We start from the raw sequence: 18703 nt of genomic DNA, 5'->3' as shown, positions 1-18703 counted from the left end.
CATGACACCGATCTATTTGATTTCATCTTTTACTTTCTTCCAAAACACTACAAGCCGTTTTCGTGCAAAACAAATTCATAATATTGGCCTTAACGCGGCGAATACAACACATCACTTTGTGTCACTTCTATCCTAGAAGTCTATTCACTACAAGTGTTTTTTTCATCAAATTTTACATTTTAAATTATTATTATGCTGTGCAATTTTAAGTCCAATCATTGTGTACTAGGAAACACCTCAATAGGCCTCATTGATTTCAGTGATATGTTCATCTAACCTGGCTGTGAGACTAAGGCTTTGTTTCTTCTCGTACACTTCCATACTTACACTTAACATTTTAAGTGCATAAACAGGTCCACATGGTCGGATGTTGCACTTAACACGCCTCAAAGAAAGGAGTGTGCAGTGATGCAGCGCAACTACCCTTAATGATGGCCATCTTGGCTACGTAGTGGAAGGGCAGGGACCAACCTGAGTGGTCGCAATGCACAATTAAAAAAGTGATACATATTACATTTCTGCTAAGTATTCTGAAGTGTAAATATGGAAGTGCACAAATTAAACACAGCCGAAGTACAAACAATGCTTTTGATATGTACAACCACAAACTTAGAGTCCATTTCTGTTATGTACGGTAGCAAACAGAAGGTATTTGTGTTCGACATTAATCATCTGTGCGCTGCTTCTTTAAGCCCAAATCTGAAAGCAAAAACACTAAAAGGTTAGTGGAAAAAATATCAGTACAAACGCCTTTGGAAGAATCCATGTCTTACTCGAAGGGTGTGGTCCCAAGAGCCTGTGCAGAAGGCCGTCCCATCGGGGGACACCCGCAATGTGCTGACACGGTTCTCATGTCCGAACAGAATTGACACCCGTGTTCCTTTGAGTACATCCCAAACATTAATGGTGTAGTCGTTGTAGCCACCGAAAAGGAGCCGTCCTTGAGACACACACACACACACATTCAAGAGGAATTTACCTTTCTACCATAGACAGAAAAATATTATTGATGGGAGTTAAAAGAAAAAAAATCTTACCACTGAGAGAGAAATCAACACTGGACACTCCAAAAATGATGCTCTCTTTGGAATAGATAGCTACTTCTCGGTCTGCTCTTAAGTCATACAGGCGGCACTGGGACAAAAGTTACGTATTAATCATGGAATAAATAAATGTCTCTTATACAACAGCAAATGTGGAGGATGAATGTTGACGTAATCATTCATCAACAGGCGCCTAGAAGAAAATACTTAAGACTGTGTTGGACATGTTAAAATGTGTCAAAAAGTATCATAGACAAAACATAATTACAAATGTTATTGATTAATAACATATTTGATTAAAACAATTCATTAAGAATGCAAAACGATGTATAGTCGTCACCACATTGTCCGTCAAATATTGCTGCTTTATCATTTTACAGATTTTTGGGTGATGTTTGAATTGTTTTGGTTCTAAATTTCAAGCATAAAATTGTCTAAATACACAAAAAAAAAAAAAAAAATTAAATATTATTATTATAATACTATGTATTATTAAATATTATTAGGAGAAATATAATCTTAGAGAAAAATGTAATTTAAAACATTTGTACGCACGTACAACACTTAAGACCTTCAGTATATCTGTATATGGAATTAAATTATAGAATGGATTAAGCAAAGCAATCAAACAATGTACTAATATGATCCACTTCAAGAAACTCTTCAAACTTAAAGTGTTTACAAAGTACAAAGAAGAAGAACCATGATAAACATTCTGAATGTATTTCATCCATCCATTCTTTCATTCTCAAACAATCTTACTTATCTCATCATATGAAATATAACTTACTTCACCAATTATTATGTATTTATTTATTTTTATTGTGAGTACTTATGGAGTGTATTGTGAATAAATTGAGAACAGGAAGTGAACAAAAAGTTTTAGCAACTGTTATGTAAAAGAAAAGGGGTAGGATTAAATAAGCTCTGCTTCTTCCTACTCCTTTTCAAACATGTTGAAAAGAGAAACTGGAAATTGTGATGTATCATGTTGTATGCATGCATGTTCGAAATAAACTCAAACTCAACTCAACTCAACTCAACAGTAGTATTGGCCACTAAAGAAGACCAAAACAACTGGATTGTGCAATTCAGTATTGTGGCCACTGATTGGCTCAGCCACAGTTAGCGTGACTATATTGGATTTAAAGAGTGTAGAGGTGACTAAAAGGGTGATATTTCATGTTTCGATGGCTCTCGTAATGTTAAAAATATATATTTAACCTATATTAAACCTAAACAGGTTTGTTATGTTCTAGCTATGAAAAAAAAAAAATCATTAATCCTACTTTGCGAAAATTAATTTATCGCAGTCATGTTTAGAACTAATTAACAGCGATAAACAACGGACAGCAGTAGTAAGTGTACAACTTTTTTTTCTTTCTTCATTTCATTTAAAATTAACTTGAATGTATAACATTTATTGTATCAGATTTTATTTACTACAAAGTGTAACAATACATATATGTGTAATTAATTGATCTGTATTAATCTGTAATATTTAATTCTATGTCAAGTTGAATAATTCTTAAGATCTATGTATGGAGTATAATTTATACAGCTTTACAGTTAAGTATAAACAATATAAATGATCATATAAGGCTTGTAAAACTAGGTAAGGATGGAAAAGGTAAATTATAAATTGTATTTATATATCATCATCATCATTTAATCCAAAGTGCAACAATAAATATATGTGTAATTAATTGAATTGACAGTTTATTAATCTGTAAATCTATATTTATATCAGGTTTAGTAATACATAATACATCTATGTAGGTCCTGTGGTATAATTTATACAGCTTTATATTTAACTATAAAATATCAAATGTCAAAGGAGGCATGTGAAATAGGTATGGATGGAAAAAGGAAATTATATTTGTATTTATTTATTATCATCATTATCATTAATATTATTTAACAGGTAGTCCATTATGTGTAATAAATACCTGTACATTTTCTCTTATAAATCTGTCTTTCCCTGAATATTCATTTATATACTATTGTATTATATAAAATAGGGGTGTTCCGATATTAAAGTCTGTCTGAAATATCAAGTATTGGAAGATATCGTCATCTAAAATCTCCAATACAAGCAGTCTTGCAGCGCGTTTTTCCGTGAAAAGCTGGACAGCCCGTTAACATCTAAATGTCCTCCAATAAGTACAAACGTTTGACATTTCCTTGCATTTTAGTGAAATATTTTACAAAATGTAAACATGACAGGCTGTAGGCTACTAGGAGCCAGCAGCTACACAACAGCTAAACACACAAGCTAGTAGTATGTAATAAATGTCCTTAATTGAACAATATTGCAGTCTAAAACATGACATTTGTCAATATAAACAAGTATCAAATATTTATAGTTGCATATTACTTGCACGTTCAAAGTCTTCGAGGCAGAAATGTATTGGAAAGTATCCCAGTAACAAAAGTGTCCGCATCACACCACTTCTTGCGTAATGCCCTTAATTGAATGAATCATTGTGACCACTAGGTGTTGACAAAACACACATTACCACTCCACTTAAAAAGCATGAATCTGTCACACGTTTAGTGTTTTCATACCTACCATTGTTCTCACAGTAATTCCACTTGATTGAACCTTCTCTAACATTCCACATTACAAAATAATACAAGTATGTACTTTTATTCCTTTAGGTTAGTGTTTTTCATACCTACGATTTGTTCACAGTTTGACTAGTTTTACAAACACCAAAACCAGTGCAGTTGGCATGGTGTGTAAATTGTAAATAAAAAGAGAATACAATGATTTGCAAATCCTTTCAACCTATATTCAGTTGAATAGACTGTAAAGACAAGATACTTAACGTTCAAACTGGAAAACTTTATTTTTTGCAAATATTAGCTCATTTGGAATTTGATGCCTGCAACATGTTTCAAAAAAACTGGCACAAGTGGCAAAAAAGACTGAGAAAGTTGAGGAATGCTCAACAAACACTTTGGAACATCCCAAAGGTGAACAGGCTAATTGGGAACAGGTGGGTGCCATGATTTGGTATAAAAGCAGCTTCCAAGAAATGCTCAGTCATTCACAAAGAAGGATGGGGCGAGGGTCACCACTTTGTGAACAAATGCGTGAGCAAATTGTCGAACAGTTTAAGAACAACATTTCTAAACGAGCTATTGCAAGGAGTTTAGGGATTTCACCATCTACGGTCCGTAATATCAACAAAAGGTTCAGCGAATCTGGAGAAATCACTGCACGATCCCTCAGGCGGTATTGCATCAAAAACTGACATGAGTGTGTAAAGGATATCACCCCATGGGCTCAGAAAAACTTCAGAAAACCACTGTCAGTAATTACAGTTCGTCGCTACATCTGTAAGTGCAAGTTAAAACTCTACTATGCAAAGCAAAAGCCATTTATCAACAACACCCAGAAATGCTGCCGGCTTCGCTGGGCCAGAGCTCATCTAAGATGGACTGATGCAAAGTGGAAAAATGTTCTGTGGTCTGACGAGTCCACATTTCAAATTGTTTTTGGAAACTGTGGACGTCGTGTCCTCCGGACATTTACGATTTACACATCGTGCCAACTTCACCGGTTTTGAGTTTTGTACTTGAGCAAACCTTTTTCTAACATTTGACACTGCAAAATAATAAATGTATGTACTACGATTCCTGCAGATATCGTATCGGATTAACATTGATATTGTTTTGGAAGTGAAAACGTCATAAAATATAAATGACGTTTATCCAAAGGCAGAGCCTGTACAACAGGGGTCACCAACCTTTTTGAAACCAAGAGCTACTTCTTGGGTACTGATTAATGCGAAGGGCTACCAGTTTGATACACACTTATATAAATTGCCAAAAATAGCCAATTTGCTTAATTTACCTTTAACTCTATGTTATTATTAATAATTAATGATATTTATCTTTGTACGGTATGTGGGCTTGTATTAAGCCTCAGGGAGTTGGACGCCCCTGCCTTACATAGTTCCGGGTCACCCTTGGGCAAGGTGTAGCACCCGAATGCCCCCCCCATCAGGGTTACGATACCCCCCATGAACTACACTAAAAGAGGATGCGTTACCCGGCCCGGAGGAAGCCCGGGGCCCTCCTCCGGAGCTAGGCCCGGAGGTAGGGCTCGTCAGCGAGCGCCTGGTGGCCGGGCTTGCCACGGAGCCCGGCCGGGCACAGCCCGAAGAAGCTACGTGGACACACCATCTTCTCTGCCACGTGGGCCCACCACCCGCGGTCGGAACCAGTGGGGTCGGGTGCGCTGCCAAGTGGATGGCGGTGAAAGTGGAGGCTCCGGACGGACCAATTCGGGGCGGCAGAGGCTGACGACTTTCGGGACGTGGAACGTCTCTACGCTGGTGGGGAAGGAGCCTGAGCTGGTGCGAGAGGTGGAGCGCTACCGGTTGGATCTGGTGGGGCTTACCTCTACGCATAGCAAGGGCTCTGAAACCACACTCCTGGACAAGGGATGGACCTTGTTCACTTCTGGAGTTGCTCAGGGTGTGAGGGCACAGGCGGGTGTGGGGATACTCACGAGTCCCCGGCTGAGTGCCTGTACGTTGGAGTTCACCCCAGTGGACAAGAGGGTCGCCTCCCTTCGCCTTAGGGTTGGAGGGGGGGAAACTCTGACTGTTGTTTGTGCATACGCACCAAACAGGAGTTCAGAGTATTCAGCCTTCTTGGATACCTTGCATGGGGTCCTGTATGGGGCGCCGGCAGGGGATTCCATAGTCTTGCTGGGGGACTTCAACGCGCACGTGGGCAATGACAGTGATACTTGGACTGGCGTGATTGGGAGGAACGGTCTCCCTGATCTGAACCTGAGTGGTGGATTGTTATTGGACTTCTGTGCTAGTCACGGACTTGCGATAACAAACACCATGTTCAAGCATAAGGATGCTCATAGATGTACCTGGTACCAGAGCACCCTAGGCCAAAGATCAATGATCGATTTTGTAATCGTATCAGCTGATCTGAGGCCGTATGTTTTGGACACTCGGGTGAAGAGAGGGGCTGAACTGTCAACTGATCACCATCTGGTGGTGAGTTGGGTTAGATGGCGGGGGAAACCTCTGGACAGACCTGGCAAACCCAAGCGTGTAGTGCGGGTGAACTGGGAACGTTTGGAGGAGTCCTCTGTCCGGAAGGACTTCAACTCCCACCTCCGGCGGGACTTCTCTGCCATCCCTGTGGAGGTTGGGGACATTGAACAGGAATGGGCAATGTTCAAAGCCTCTATTGCTAAAGCTGCAGATGCGAGCTGTGGCCAGAAGGTCTTAGGTGCCTCAAGGGGCGGTAACCCTCGAACACCCTGGTGGACAGTGGTGGTCAGGGAAGCCGTCCGACTGAAGAAGGAGTCCTACCGGGGTATGTTATCCCGGGGGACTCCGGAGGCAGTTGCAAGGTACCGACGGGCCCGAAGGGCAGCGGCCGTGGCTGTGGACGAGGCTAAGCAGAGGGTGTGGGAGCAGTTCGGGGAATCCATGGAGAAGGACTATCGGGCGGCACCAAAGCTGTTCTGGAAGACCATACGGCACCTCAGGAGGGGGAAGCAGGGAACCATCCAAGCTGTGTACGGCAAGGATGGGACTTTGCTGACTTCAAGTGAGGAAGTCGTGGGGCGTTGGAAAGAGCACTTTGAGGAACTCCTGAACCCAAATATATCAGACACACCCTCCCTGATAGGAGCAGGGCCTGAGGATGATGGGGGATCGACGTCGATCTCTCGGAGTGAAGTCACTGAGGTAGTTAGACAACTCCACAGTGGCAAAGCTCCGGGGGTTGACGAGATCCGTCCAGAAATGCTGAAGGCTCTGGGTGTTGATGGGCTGTCTTGGTTGATACGCCTTTTCAACATTGCGTGGAAGTCTGGGACAGTGCCGAGGGAGTGGCAGACTGGGGTGGTGGTTCCCCTTTTCAAAAAGGGGGACCAGAGGGTGTGTGCTAATTACAGGGGTATCACACTACTCAGCCTCCCTGGGAAAGTTTACGCCAAGGTACTGGAAAGGAGGGTCCGGCCGATAGTCGAACCTCAGATTCAAGAGGAGCAATGTGGATTCCGTCCTGGTCGTGGAACAACTGACCAACTCTTTACGCTTGCGGGAATCCTGGAGAGGGCCTGGGAGTATGCCTATCCAGTCTACATGTGTTTTGTGGATTTGGAGAAGGCATATGACCGCGTCCCTCGGGAGATCTTGTGGGAGGTGCTGAGGGAGTACGGAGTGAGGGGAACCCTGTTGAGGGCCATCCAATCTCTGTACAACCAAAGCGAGAGTTGTGTCCGGGTGCTTGGATGTAAGTCGGATCCGTTTCCAGTGGGGGTTGGTCTCCGCCAGGGCTGCGCTCTGTCACCTATCCTGTTTGTGATTTTCATGGACAGGATTTCTAGGCGGAGTCGTGGCCATGGCGGAGAGGGTATACGTCTCGGGGGGCTAAAGGTTGCATCACTGCTGTTTGCAGATGATGTGGTCCTGATGGCACCTTCGGTTCGTGACCTTCAGCTCTCACTGGATCGGTTCGCAGCCGAGTGTTCAGCGGCTGGAATGAGGATCAGCATCTCCAAATCTGAGGCCATGGTTCTCAGCAGGAAACCGATGGTTTGTACAGTCCGGGTAGGGGACAGGACTCTGTCCCAGGTGGAGGAGTTTAAGTATCTCGGGGTCTTGTTCACGAGTGAGGGAAAGATGGAGAAGGAAATCAGCCGGAGAATCGGAGCAGCGGGGGCAGTATTGCAGTCTCTCTGCCGCACTGTTGTGACGAAACGGGAGCTGAGCCAGAAGGCAAAGCTCTCGGTCTACCGAGCTATCTACATTCCTACTCTCACCTATGGTCATGAAGTGTGGGTAATGACCGAAAGAATAAGATCACGGATACAAGCGGCCGAAATGAGTTTCCTCAGAAGGGTGGCTGGCATCTCCCTTAGAGATAGGGTGAGAAGTGCAGTCACCCGAGAGAGACTCGGAGTAGAGCCGCTGCTCCTTCGCTTGGAAAGGAGCCAGCTTAGGTGGTTCGGGCATCTCGTGCGGATGCCTCACGAGCGTCTCCCTAGGGAGGTCCTCGTTGCACGTCCCACTGGGAGGAGACCCCGCGGCAGGCCAAAGACCAGATGGGGGGATTACATCTCCTCTCTGGCCTGGGAACGCTTCGGGATTCCCCAGGAGGAAGTCGCAAATGTTGCTCTGGAGAGGGAAGTCTGGGGGTCTTTGCTGGAGCTGCTATCCCCGCGACCCGATTCCGGATAAGCGGTTGAAGATGGATGGATGGATGGATTTATCTTTGTGTAAACACTGATCATCTTAATTATTTCTCACAATAAATATATATAGAAACAGATAAATATCAATATGCAACACTTTATTTTTATATTTTCTCTAAGTGCACATTTTTCAAATTGAACATTTTCAAATTATCACTTCTAAGACAGTCTTGTGAAATCACAATATCCCATTTTAACTAGCTAGCCACTAACATTTTTTAACAAATCATGAATTACTTTGCACCATGTTTGTACAAATAATAACTCATGTAAAATACAAAAGTCAACTCTCAAATTTTTAAATAAATCATGTCACACTTTGAACTGGACACCAAATCTGTTATCTGTTTCTTTGTCAGTTAGTGGGAAGCCTGGCATTGCATGCTGTTAACTAGTGTGTTGTACTCTGGTGTGTAACTTGACACTGCAACTCTGAGTGAGTCTTGCAGATGTGCATCAGTGAGGCGTGTTCTGTGTTTGTTCTTGATGAAGTTCATGTCAGAAAAGATTGATTCACAAAGATAAGTTGAACCAAACAGGCTTGCAACCTTCATAGCTGCTGCACATACACCACTGTACTTTTCTGTGTCAACAAGGCACCAAAAGTTTGGTGCAGCCTCACTGTAAAAAAAAAAAAGTTGAGAAAACGCAAATTTTTAAGGCAACATGATGCAACAAGATTTTTGCGTTTTCTCAACTTTTGACTACTGCTGGCCAGACACTGTTTTGGTAGTTAAACATAGTGAAACCTTATTTCTGAGTCTGACTAACTTGAAAACTATAATTAGTACAACACTGAAGGAATCAATAAAGTACTATCTATCTATCTATCTATCTAACAATTGCAAATCGTATTTCATTATTTAGCAGTAGTCAAAAGTTGAGAAAACGCAAAAATCTTGTTGCATCATGTTGCCTTGAAAATTTGCGTTTTCTCAACTTTATTTTTTTTTTACAGTGCTGGTGGGCTTTGAGGTGGAGGTCATTTTGCAGTGTTACAATTTCAATCTCCAGGCTGAATGTTAAGTGCAACATTCAGCCTGGATGTTGCACTTAACTGCTTAGCAATGCATGATATGTCCACGTTCATGAAAGGATTAGAAATGAACGATACACATGGCTCAAGCTGATCAAGGTCACAAAACCTGTTCTCAAACTCTTGCCCGGCTCTGTTTATGACCTGAGAGTACTTTTCTGCAACTTTGTCAAAAGCCTCAGATGCAGAAGCATTGTCTTTCAGCACCATCTGCACAGAGGGAAAGTGCAGCACTTTTTTTCTCTGTAAATTATTTGAGCTATTTTTAGAACAGTCCAGCGGAGGACTCATCTGGTCCTTACGGGCTACCTGGTGCCCGCGGGCACCGCGTTGGTGACCCCTGCTGTACAATGTTCCTAGGATTAATTCAGCAACAATACTTTCATACTTACTGTGGCATCATCTGAACCAGACGCAAATGCATCTCCACTGGGATAATAACTGTTTTAAGACAGAAGGAGCACTAATATTACAAATATATATTTATATATCTGTAAAAAAACAAGATTTTAGTGACTAGCACTTGTAATAAGTTTGTGACTTACCGTACACTATTGATGTCAGATTCATGAGTTTCAAATGACTGAATGCACTGTCCTGAACGCATGTCCCACACGTTGGCCTTCTTATCGCAGCCCTGCAGCGACACAATTGACATTTTAAAAGGGTTCATAAATGATGAGTTGCGTGTAATAAAATGCGCCCTCACTCCTGACACAAACGTGTTTCCAGTCTCAGAGGGGGCCAGGTCGAGGCACAACACGTCTGCCGCGTGTCCATGGAAACTCTGCAACAACTGCCCGCTCTCCACATCCCATAATGCACACGTGCCGTCACCGCTGGAAGTCAGGATCTTTCGACCACGGACAGACAGCGGAGAATAACCCCGGGAGTTAGTTAGAAGTTCTATGAATGGGCCGTAAAACATCATGTGACCAGGACATGAAACGTTATTGGCTGTGTGATGAATAGTTAAGCACCAAAGGCAGTATATTATTATTATTATTAACAATGACACAAATGTTGAACAGAAGTGTTGCAGATTGTAAAAAGTAAGGCTGTCATAAATATATTTACAGGTTGGGTTAATAAACAGATTAGAATGGTATGGAATCAGAGGGTTGGTCTTGAACTGGGTAAGAAGCTACTTAACCAACAGGAAGCCATATGTGAAGATAGGCAAACACACTTCAATACTTGGACCAAAATTGTTAAATTTCTATATAAACGACATTTGTAAAGTTACAAAGGACTTAAAGTTAGTATTATTTTCAGATGATACAACTGTGTTTTGCTCAGGAGAGAACAGACAAAAGCTAATACAAATAATAACAGAAGAAATGAACAAATTAAAAAGATGGTTTGACAAAAACAGACTATCTTAGAATCTCAGTAAAACTAGAATAATGCTTATTTGGTAACAGTAGAAGAGAAAGTCAAACACAAATACAAATAGACAGAGTAGATATTGAAAGGGTAAAAGAAAACACATTTTGGGTGTAATAATAGATGATAAAATGAACTGGAAACCTCATGTAAAAAATATACAACATAAAGTAGCAAGAAACACGTCAATAATAAATAAAGCAAAACATGTTCTAGACCAAAAATCACTTCATATTCTCTACTGCTCGCTAGTGTTACATATCTGAGTTATTGTGTAGAAATATGGGGAAACAACTACAAATGTGCGCCTCATTCACTAACTGTGTTACAAAAAAGATCAATCATAATAATACATAATTTTTTATATAGAAACCATACAAACTCTTTATTGAATCAAAAATATTGAAATTCAACGATTTGGTGCATTTGCAAACAGCTAAAATTATTTTTGCTACCCAAAAATGTACAACAATTCTTCTCAACAAAAGAGGAGAAATATAACCTTAGAAGAAAATCTCATTTAAAACATTTTTATGCTCGTACAACACTTAAAACCTTTAGTATATCAGTATGTGGAATTCAATTATGGAATGGATTAACCAAATAAATCAAACAAAGCACCAATATGATTCAGTTTAAAAGACTGTTCCAAACTACAAGTGTTCACAAAGTACACAGAAGAACAATTATGATGAACATCCTGAACCCTTTTTTTTTTTGAGAGATAAAGATTATTTATGTATTTAATATTTGTTTACTTACAATGGTATATTATATGGTATATTATTTATTTATCATTTATTCACTGTTCTGTTACAGAGAACAAGAAAATGGGATAAAATTGCTATGGTATGAAAAGGGGTAGGATTAAATAAGCTCAGCTTCGTCCTACTCCTTTTCGGACGTGCTGTAATGAAACAACTGGAAATATGTGATGCATTACATAGTATCGTATGCATGTTCGAAATAAACTGAAACTGAAAATATATTGTGTACAATCTCACCTGCATGTCTGAGTTGGTGAAGCTACAAGCAGACAAGTAGTTGGTGTGCATGGCCACCGACTTCTTCTTCGCAGCCAGGTTCTCATTTTTGTCCAGTGAGAGAGGATACACTGAGCATTTGTTGTCAAGGCCACTATAGGACAGCAATTAAAAAAACTGATTAATTAGAAAATGATGTATCCAAATGACATGCAACATAATTAAATTGACACTGCAATCAGCAGTGTGGTCTCTGACAAGAACCAGGCAGTAAATGACAATAAATGGCCTTTCTAGAGATTACACCTACAAACACAAAAGACAGAGTTCTGTCCTGATAACAGCCAGGTACAGTAATTAATAATGAATACATTTATTTTAAAAATCCAATAAACAACAATCTTTGAATGTTGGTAACATTGAAAGAGTTGAGGTATTTAAATCGTTTTTGTTTCCTTGCAAGTTTATCAACTGTACAATATAACAGCGACATGGTTTAGAGTGCCACTGTAACTCCTGCTGCCATTCAAACAGAAAATGTACAACAAGCCTAGATAAATAACACAAATCATATAATGTGTGATTTGCTTTTGAATATTAGGCAATGTTTTTAAATCCCATCTCTTTTATTTGGTCTTTGGCACTTTTTGAGTTTTTAAAAGGTTATTTTTACTCATTTTAGTTGTTTTTATCTTAGTTTTTTATTAATTATATTTGTTTTTATTGTGGTTTATTTTGGTTACCCTTTTTAATCCACATGTTATGTCTAAACATTAGTCTAATGTAGATGTTTTTGAGATGTATTTTATTGTCTTTGTTAGTTTCTGTGACTTTTATTACGCTATTTATTCATTATTGTGTGAAGCACTTTGGTCCGCTTGTTATTTTTAAAAGTGCGCTACAAATAAAGTCGGATTAGATTGGCTTGGTACACCAAGGGGAACGATTCTAGTGTAGGGATGCAACAAATATGGATTTGAACTGTATGATTATAGTCTGACTAATACCGTAATCTCAAATTCACAATTATTATGCATTGATTGTATGTATATAATCAGATAGACATACCTTAGAGATTTTGATGTGTTCTTTATTACTGTCAGAAATAACAGTAATGAAAATATTATTACAATAACAGTACAAAATAATATTATTAATAATTCTTTATTAAATAATTTTATCCATGATATGGGATTACCTAAAATGTACTTTATTGATCCCCAGAGGGAAATGTTACTTATGTGGGTAAAAAAAACTCAAGAGTATTGTCATCAACTTCATTTTTAATCATCTATTTTATGTTGTTTAATAATAACTGAAATTTCATATTTATATGCCATTGTATATAGTGCTGTTCTTCTACAAGCACCTGATATTATGTTAGTGTTTTACACTGACTATATTAAGTTACAATGACTATAGTTAATTAATTTTTGCATTTATAGTGAGTGAGGAGTGTAATATACAGTGTAGTGGAGCCTTTGCCATTAATTAACTGTAATGTTTTTAATCATAGTTAATAGTAAAACCAGTTAATCGTTCCGTCCTTATTCTGGTGCAGGGGGATTTAATCAATTTTCGAAAATATGATCACAAAACAAGAAGGGTAAAAAGTGTGGAGCGTATTGTTTTTGTTGTTGTTTAGCAGTCTGTGTTCTGTTTATGGAACTGTACTGTTTATTAACCCCTTCAATTGTGACTTCATTTCTGTATCCTGTTACATGTGTATCAATGTTGAATGTGTTCTCCACAAAGTTTCATGGAAACCATTCCACACTAAAAGGAACCAGCATAATTGGGGGGTAAAAAAAAAGCTATACAGCACTCACCCACAAGCTACGGCGCAACCAGACGGGGCGTAGGCACAGGCCATTACCCAGGTGCAAGGCATTGTCACGGCGTGCTCCTGAGCAACATCAAAACAAACAATAAAACCAAAAGGTGCATTGTTTGCTTCAGTACTGTAAAATTAATCAGATTCCTGTTAATCAAGGGTAACAACCGGCTTGAACACGGCTTGATGGTAGGACTGCACAGGTCCCAACATAATGAACATAAAAGACTAGATTAAAGAAGACACATGTTTTAAGTCTGTTTATTGCTACGGCAACTACACTGACAACTACAATTCATTTTCATCCATTATGTTCAATAGTCATGTGTTTATATTGTAGGTAATGCCCAGAGTTAAAGAAACGGTTAATAGGTTGAAAGTTATAAGGGAAAAGAAAAGTCATTATCTTCTAACAGTGAAGCCACTTTCAAACTGCAATGCCGCTTCGGCATTGACTGAAAAAGTGGGAAAAAAACGAATAAATGTTAGCTAGGTTATGTTAGTTACCTCTCTTTGTTTATAATGTATATTTTTTGCTGGATCTATTCTCTACTTTATGCTGACCTTTTTTTGTTGTTGCTGCAGCTGTTACATATACTGTAATATTGTACATGGTAATTGGGATTTGTTATATATTGTATGTATTATATCAAAATATAATATAATAATATAATATATCAGTATATATTATATACTGTATATATAATATGTAAATATTACATATAAGTTATATTTTATATTGCTACTATGGTACATTTTTAGTCTACTTTTTAGTCTCGCTGAGCTACTGTGTCGAACAATTTCCCTTGTTTATCAATAAAGTTTGTTTAAGTCTAAGTCTATAGAAAACAAATGTTTTGTAGATATATATTTGGGGAAAAGGTTTGGTTTCAATATAAACTTTAATAGTACGGTCGTTTTAGAAATACTGCAGTAAATCTGTCGCCATAACAGCGTGCTAAGTGATGCTAAATTAGCAATTATCTCTACGGGATTTTGAATAACTTAGCCGCTATGCTGCTAAACTAAACTAAAACTATTCCAAAGGACATGTTGACATTTTGCTGAATAGAAGTTTAACAGAAACAAAGTAAAAGTAGAACAAGCCAACACCTGCAGAGCATAATCATGTGCCCACCCTCTAGTCTAGTGGTTGTGGCCCTAGACAACTGCAGAGCGCGTTTATGCCAGGGGCCGGCCCTAGGAGAAGTCTTCGTTTGGCATCGGTTTTCGATTCGTTGTTGTTACCAATCTACATGGAACTAAGAAAAAAGGAAAAATCCGCCAAATAAGGTAAAGGTTTTTTTTCTCTTTATTATGGCTCAGAGTTGCGCTTCTCTTATTTCTTTCTGCGCAGTTATTAGATAAAAAAAAAAAACAACAACATACAATTATAAACTATACAAAACCCAAAACCAGTGAAGTTGGCTCGTTGTGTAATTCATAAATAAAAACAGAATACAAATCCTTTTGAACTTATATTCAATTGAATAGACTGCAAAGACTGCAATTTTTTTGCAAATAATCATTAACTTAGAATGTAATGGCAGCAACACATTGCAAAAAAGTTGGCACAGGGGCATGTTCACCACTGTGTTACATGGCCTTTCCTTTTAACAACACTCAGTAAACGTTTGGGAACTGAGGAGACCAATTTTTGAAGCTTTTCAGGTGGAATTATTTCCCATTCTTGCTTGATGTACAGCTTAAGTTGCTCAACAACAGTCCGGGGGTCTCCGTTGTGGTATTTTAGGCTTCATAATGCGCCACACATTTTAAATGGGAGACAGGTCTGGACTACATGCAGGCCAGTCTAGTACACGCACTCTTTTACTATGAAGCCATGCTGTTGTAACAAGTGGCTTGGCATTGTCTTGCTGAAATAAGCAGGGGCGTCCATGGTAACGTTGCCAATATGTTGCTCCAAAACCTGTATGTACCTTTCAGCATTAATGTTGCTTTCACAGATGTGTAAGTTACCCATGCATTGGGCACTAATACACCCCCATACCATCACACATGCTGGCTTTTGAACTTTGCGCCTAGAACAATCCAAATGGTTCTTTTTCTCTTTGTTCTGGAGGACACGACGTCCACAGTTTCCAAAAACTATTTGAAATGTGGACTCGTCAGACCAAAGAACACTTTTCCACTTTGCATCAGTCCATCTTAGATGAGCTCAGGCCCAGCAAAACCGGCGGCGTTTCTGGGTGTTGTTGATAAATGGCTGTCACATTGCATAGTAGAGTTTTAACTTGCACTTACAGATGTAGCGACAAACTGTAGTTACTGACAGTGTTTTTTTTAAGTGTTCCTGAGCCCATGTGGTGATATCCTTTACACACTGATGTCGGTTTTTTTTTTATGCAGTACCGCCTGAGGGATCGAAAGTCACGGGCATTCAAGGTTGGTTTTCAGCCTTGCTGCTTACGCGCAGTGATTTCTGCAGATTCTCTAAACCTTTTAAAGATATGACTGACCGTAGATGGAGAAATCCCCATATTCCTTGCATTAGCTCGTTGAGAAATGTTGTTTTTAATCTGTTCGACAATTTGCTCACGCATTTGTTCACGAAGTGGTGACCCTCGCCCCATCCTTGTTTGTGAATGACTGAGCATTTCATGGAAACTGCTTTTATACCCAATCATGGCACCCACCTGTTCCCAATTAGCCTGTTCACCTGTGGGATGTTCCAAATAAGTGTTTGATGAGCATTCCTCAGCTTTCTCAGTCTTTTTTGCCACTGGTGCCAGCTTTTCTGAAACATGTTGCAGGCATCAAATTCCAAATGAGCTAATATTTGCAAAAAATAACGTTTTCCAGTTTGAATGTTGAGTTTCTTGTCTTTGCAGTCTATTCAATTGAATATATGTTGAAAAAGATTTGCAAATCATTGTATTCTGTTTTTATTTACAATTTACAGAAGGTGCCAACTTCATTGGTTTTGGGTTTTGTATTTGGCTCAGAAATGGCGCTTCTCTTATTTCTTTCTGCGCAGTTAATGGTTTAAAAAAAAAACAACAACATGCAATTATTAATTATAGTTGCAGGTCAAATGTAGTGATTTTTTTTAATCTATCAGATGGCGGATGATTGTAATGAAACACTAACATTATGAGTGCAGTGTCAATACAGCAGCTGAGTGTGCCACACACTCACTGAGCCATCATCTAGCCATCACTACTAAACACCAGCTTACCTTGTTGGTAGTGAAGGCATCCCACACGATCACTTTCCCATCCTGCGTGTGAAGAGAAAAAAACAACAACTCACTATCATTATAGTTGCCATGTGAAGATGATTGATAGGAAAAGAGCCTTCTTCACCTGTGAGGAGCTGACAATCCTCCTCTTGTCCTTACACCAGTCCATGCACAGAACTTTGTTGCCATGTCCCTTCAGAGTTCTCCGGGTCTTCATGACAAACTGACCCAAGCCCTCCACCTTCTCTGCCACTTGGTGCACTACACACACACATTGTGCATGACATTAAATCTCCATCCTGATTAATATCCAGTGTCGCAACAAGGATTAAAACCACAGTGGGCCTGCATCAAATGGATGAATACATTAAATCTTTTTTTTTTTTTTTGCCCCACGTGAAAGCATCTCATTTGCATATCCACATCGTGTCTACTTGTTTAAATGTCTTCATTCTTGACTTAGCTGTTGCCATGCAGCAGGGAGGATGTTTGGATGCTACATCCAGATGGATGCAAGCCTTGAGCTAGAAAATGGGGAAGCAAACCAGGAAAAAACAACAACAAAAAACAACCCCGAGCCTGTTCATTCATTGTCACGCATTAAAAAACCACCATGTTGTCGACGATGTGAGTTTAAAAAAAAACAAAAAAACAAGCTGAAACATCTGCTGTGATTAGTCGTCGCTACGTGCACGGAGGCCTCTCCATTTTCCGTACTCACGCTCGACGTCGTGCAGCTTGGCTCTTTCCTCCTCCAGCTTCGACTTGAGCGACTCCGACTCCGTCTTGAGATGCGCCAGAGTCTCGTTGAGCTGAACCTCCTGTGTCGCCATGTCAGGGATTGGAGGGGATCTCATATATTTGTCCTTTGTGCGGGCAGCGATGGGCAGCGAAAAGGCTTAAATGCACCCAGCTAACAGCTGATGCTGCTCCCGTGACGTCACCGCGCTATGACGCTACTCCACTCTTCCAGAGGAGGAGGAGGAGGAGGAAATCACTTCTCAGTACACTGGAGAATAAATTCATGCAAGACACTTCATTGGGCACACCTGCACAATTGAATGAGATCCAATACAAAATATGTCATTTCCACAATATGTATTTTTGTGCCCAGTGGCGGTTCTAGCTTTTAATGACGCCCTGGGCGTGACCCCCTTTTGCAGCTGCACTCACATGGGGGCCTTCTGTTTATCACAGTTAATTGGTTTCAGACATGGCCACAATAAACATATTTCCGCCAAGTACAGGAACCGTTACTTAAACCAGTGTTTTTCAACCACTGTGTGTGCCGTGACAGTCTGGTGTGCCGTGGGAGATGATCTAATTTCCCCTTTTTGGTTTAAAATATTTTTTGCAAACCAGTAATAGTCTGCAAATGATGTGTTGTTGAGTGTCGGTGCTGTCTAGAGCTCGGCAGCGTAACTGTGTTGTACTCTTCCATATCAGTAGGTGGCAGCCTGAAGCTAATTACTTTGTAGATGTGGGAAACAGCGGGAGGCAGCGTGCAGGTAAAAATGTATCTAAGGCTTAAACCAAAAATAAACAAAAGGCGAGTGCCCCTAAGAAAAGGCATTGAAGCTTAGGGAAGGCTATGCAGAACGAAACTAAAACTGAACTGGCTACAAAGTAAACAAAAACAGAATGCTGGACGACAGCAAAGACTTACTGTGGAGCAAAGACGGCATCCACAAAATACATCCGAACATGACATGACAATCAACAATGTCCCCACAAAGAAGGATAAAAACAACTGAAATAGTCTTGATTGCTAAAACAAAGTAGATGCGGGAAATATAGCTCAAAGGAAGACAGGAAACTGCTACAGGAAAATACCAAACAAAGAAGAAAAACCACCAAAATAGGAGCGCAAGACAACAACTAAAACACTACACGCAGGAAAAGAGTAAAAAACTCCAAATAAGTCAGGGTGTGATGTGACAGGTGGTGACAGTACACCTACTTTGAGACAAGAGCTA

The 18703-nt window shown here is 39.9% G+C and overlaps 1 protein-coding gene across 1 annotated transcript in view; it reads right to left on the bottom strand.

The window, feature by feature from the left end:
* gnb5a (guanine nucleotide binding protein (G protein), beta 5a) overlaps window positions 1-17826 on the bottom strand; it is a 17965-nt gene extending 139 nt beyond the window's left edge. Inside the window, exons 1-11 of the mRNA XM_062036164.1 lie at window positions 17449-17826; window positions 16852-16988; window positions 16725-16766; window positions 13521-13597; window positions 11713-11845; window positions 10032-10175; window positions 9868-9959; window positions 9715-9763; window positions 1038-1134; window positions 774-940; window positions 1-699 (exon numbers count right to left, since the gene is read on the bottom strand). The exon at window positions 1-699 is cut by the window's left edge and continues 139 nt beyond it. Coding sequence (XP_061892148.1) covers window positions 688-699; window positions 774-940; window positions 1038-1134; window positions 9715-9763; window positions 9868-9959; window positions 10032-10175; window positions 11713-11845; window positions 13521-13597; window positions 16725-16766; window positions 16852-16988; window positions 17449-17584 — 1086 coding nt within the window. The 5' untranslated portion in view covers window positions 17585-17826 and the 3' untranslated portion in view covers window positions 1-687. The remainder of the gene's footprint in view (window positions 700-773; window positions 941-1037; window positions 1135-9714; window positions 9764-9867; window positions 9960-10031; window positions 10176-11712; window positions 11846-13520; window positions 13598-16724; window positions 16767-16851; window positions 16989-17448) is intronic.
* Between the last annotated feature and the right edge of the window lie 877 nt (window positions 17827-18703).

This window comes from Entelurus aequoreus, linkage group LG24 (genome assembly GCF_033978785.1).
Source record: "Entelurus aequoreus isolate RoL-2023_Sb linkage group LG24, RoL_Eaeq_v1.1, whole genome shotgun sequence".
Lineage (NCBI taxonomy): Eukaryota > Metazoa > Chordata > Actinopteri > Syngnathiformes > Syngnathidae > Entelurus > Entelurus aequoreus.
This window is presented reverse-complemented; position numbering and strand designations above follow the sequence as displayed.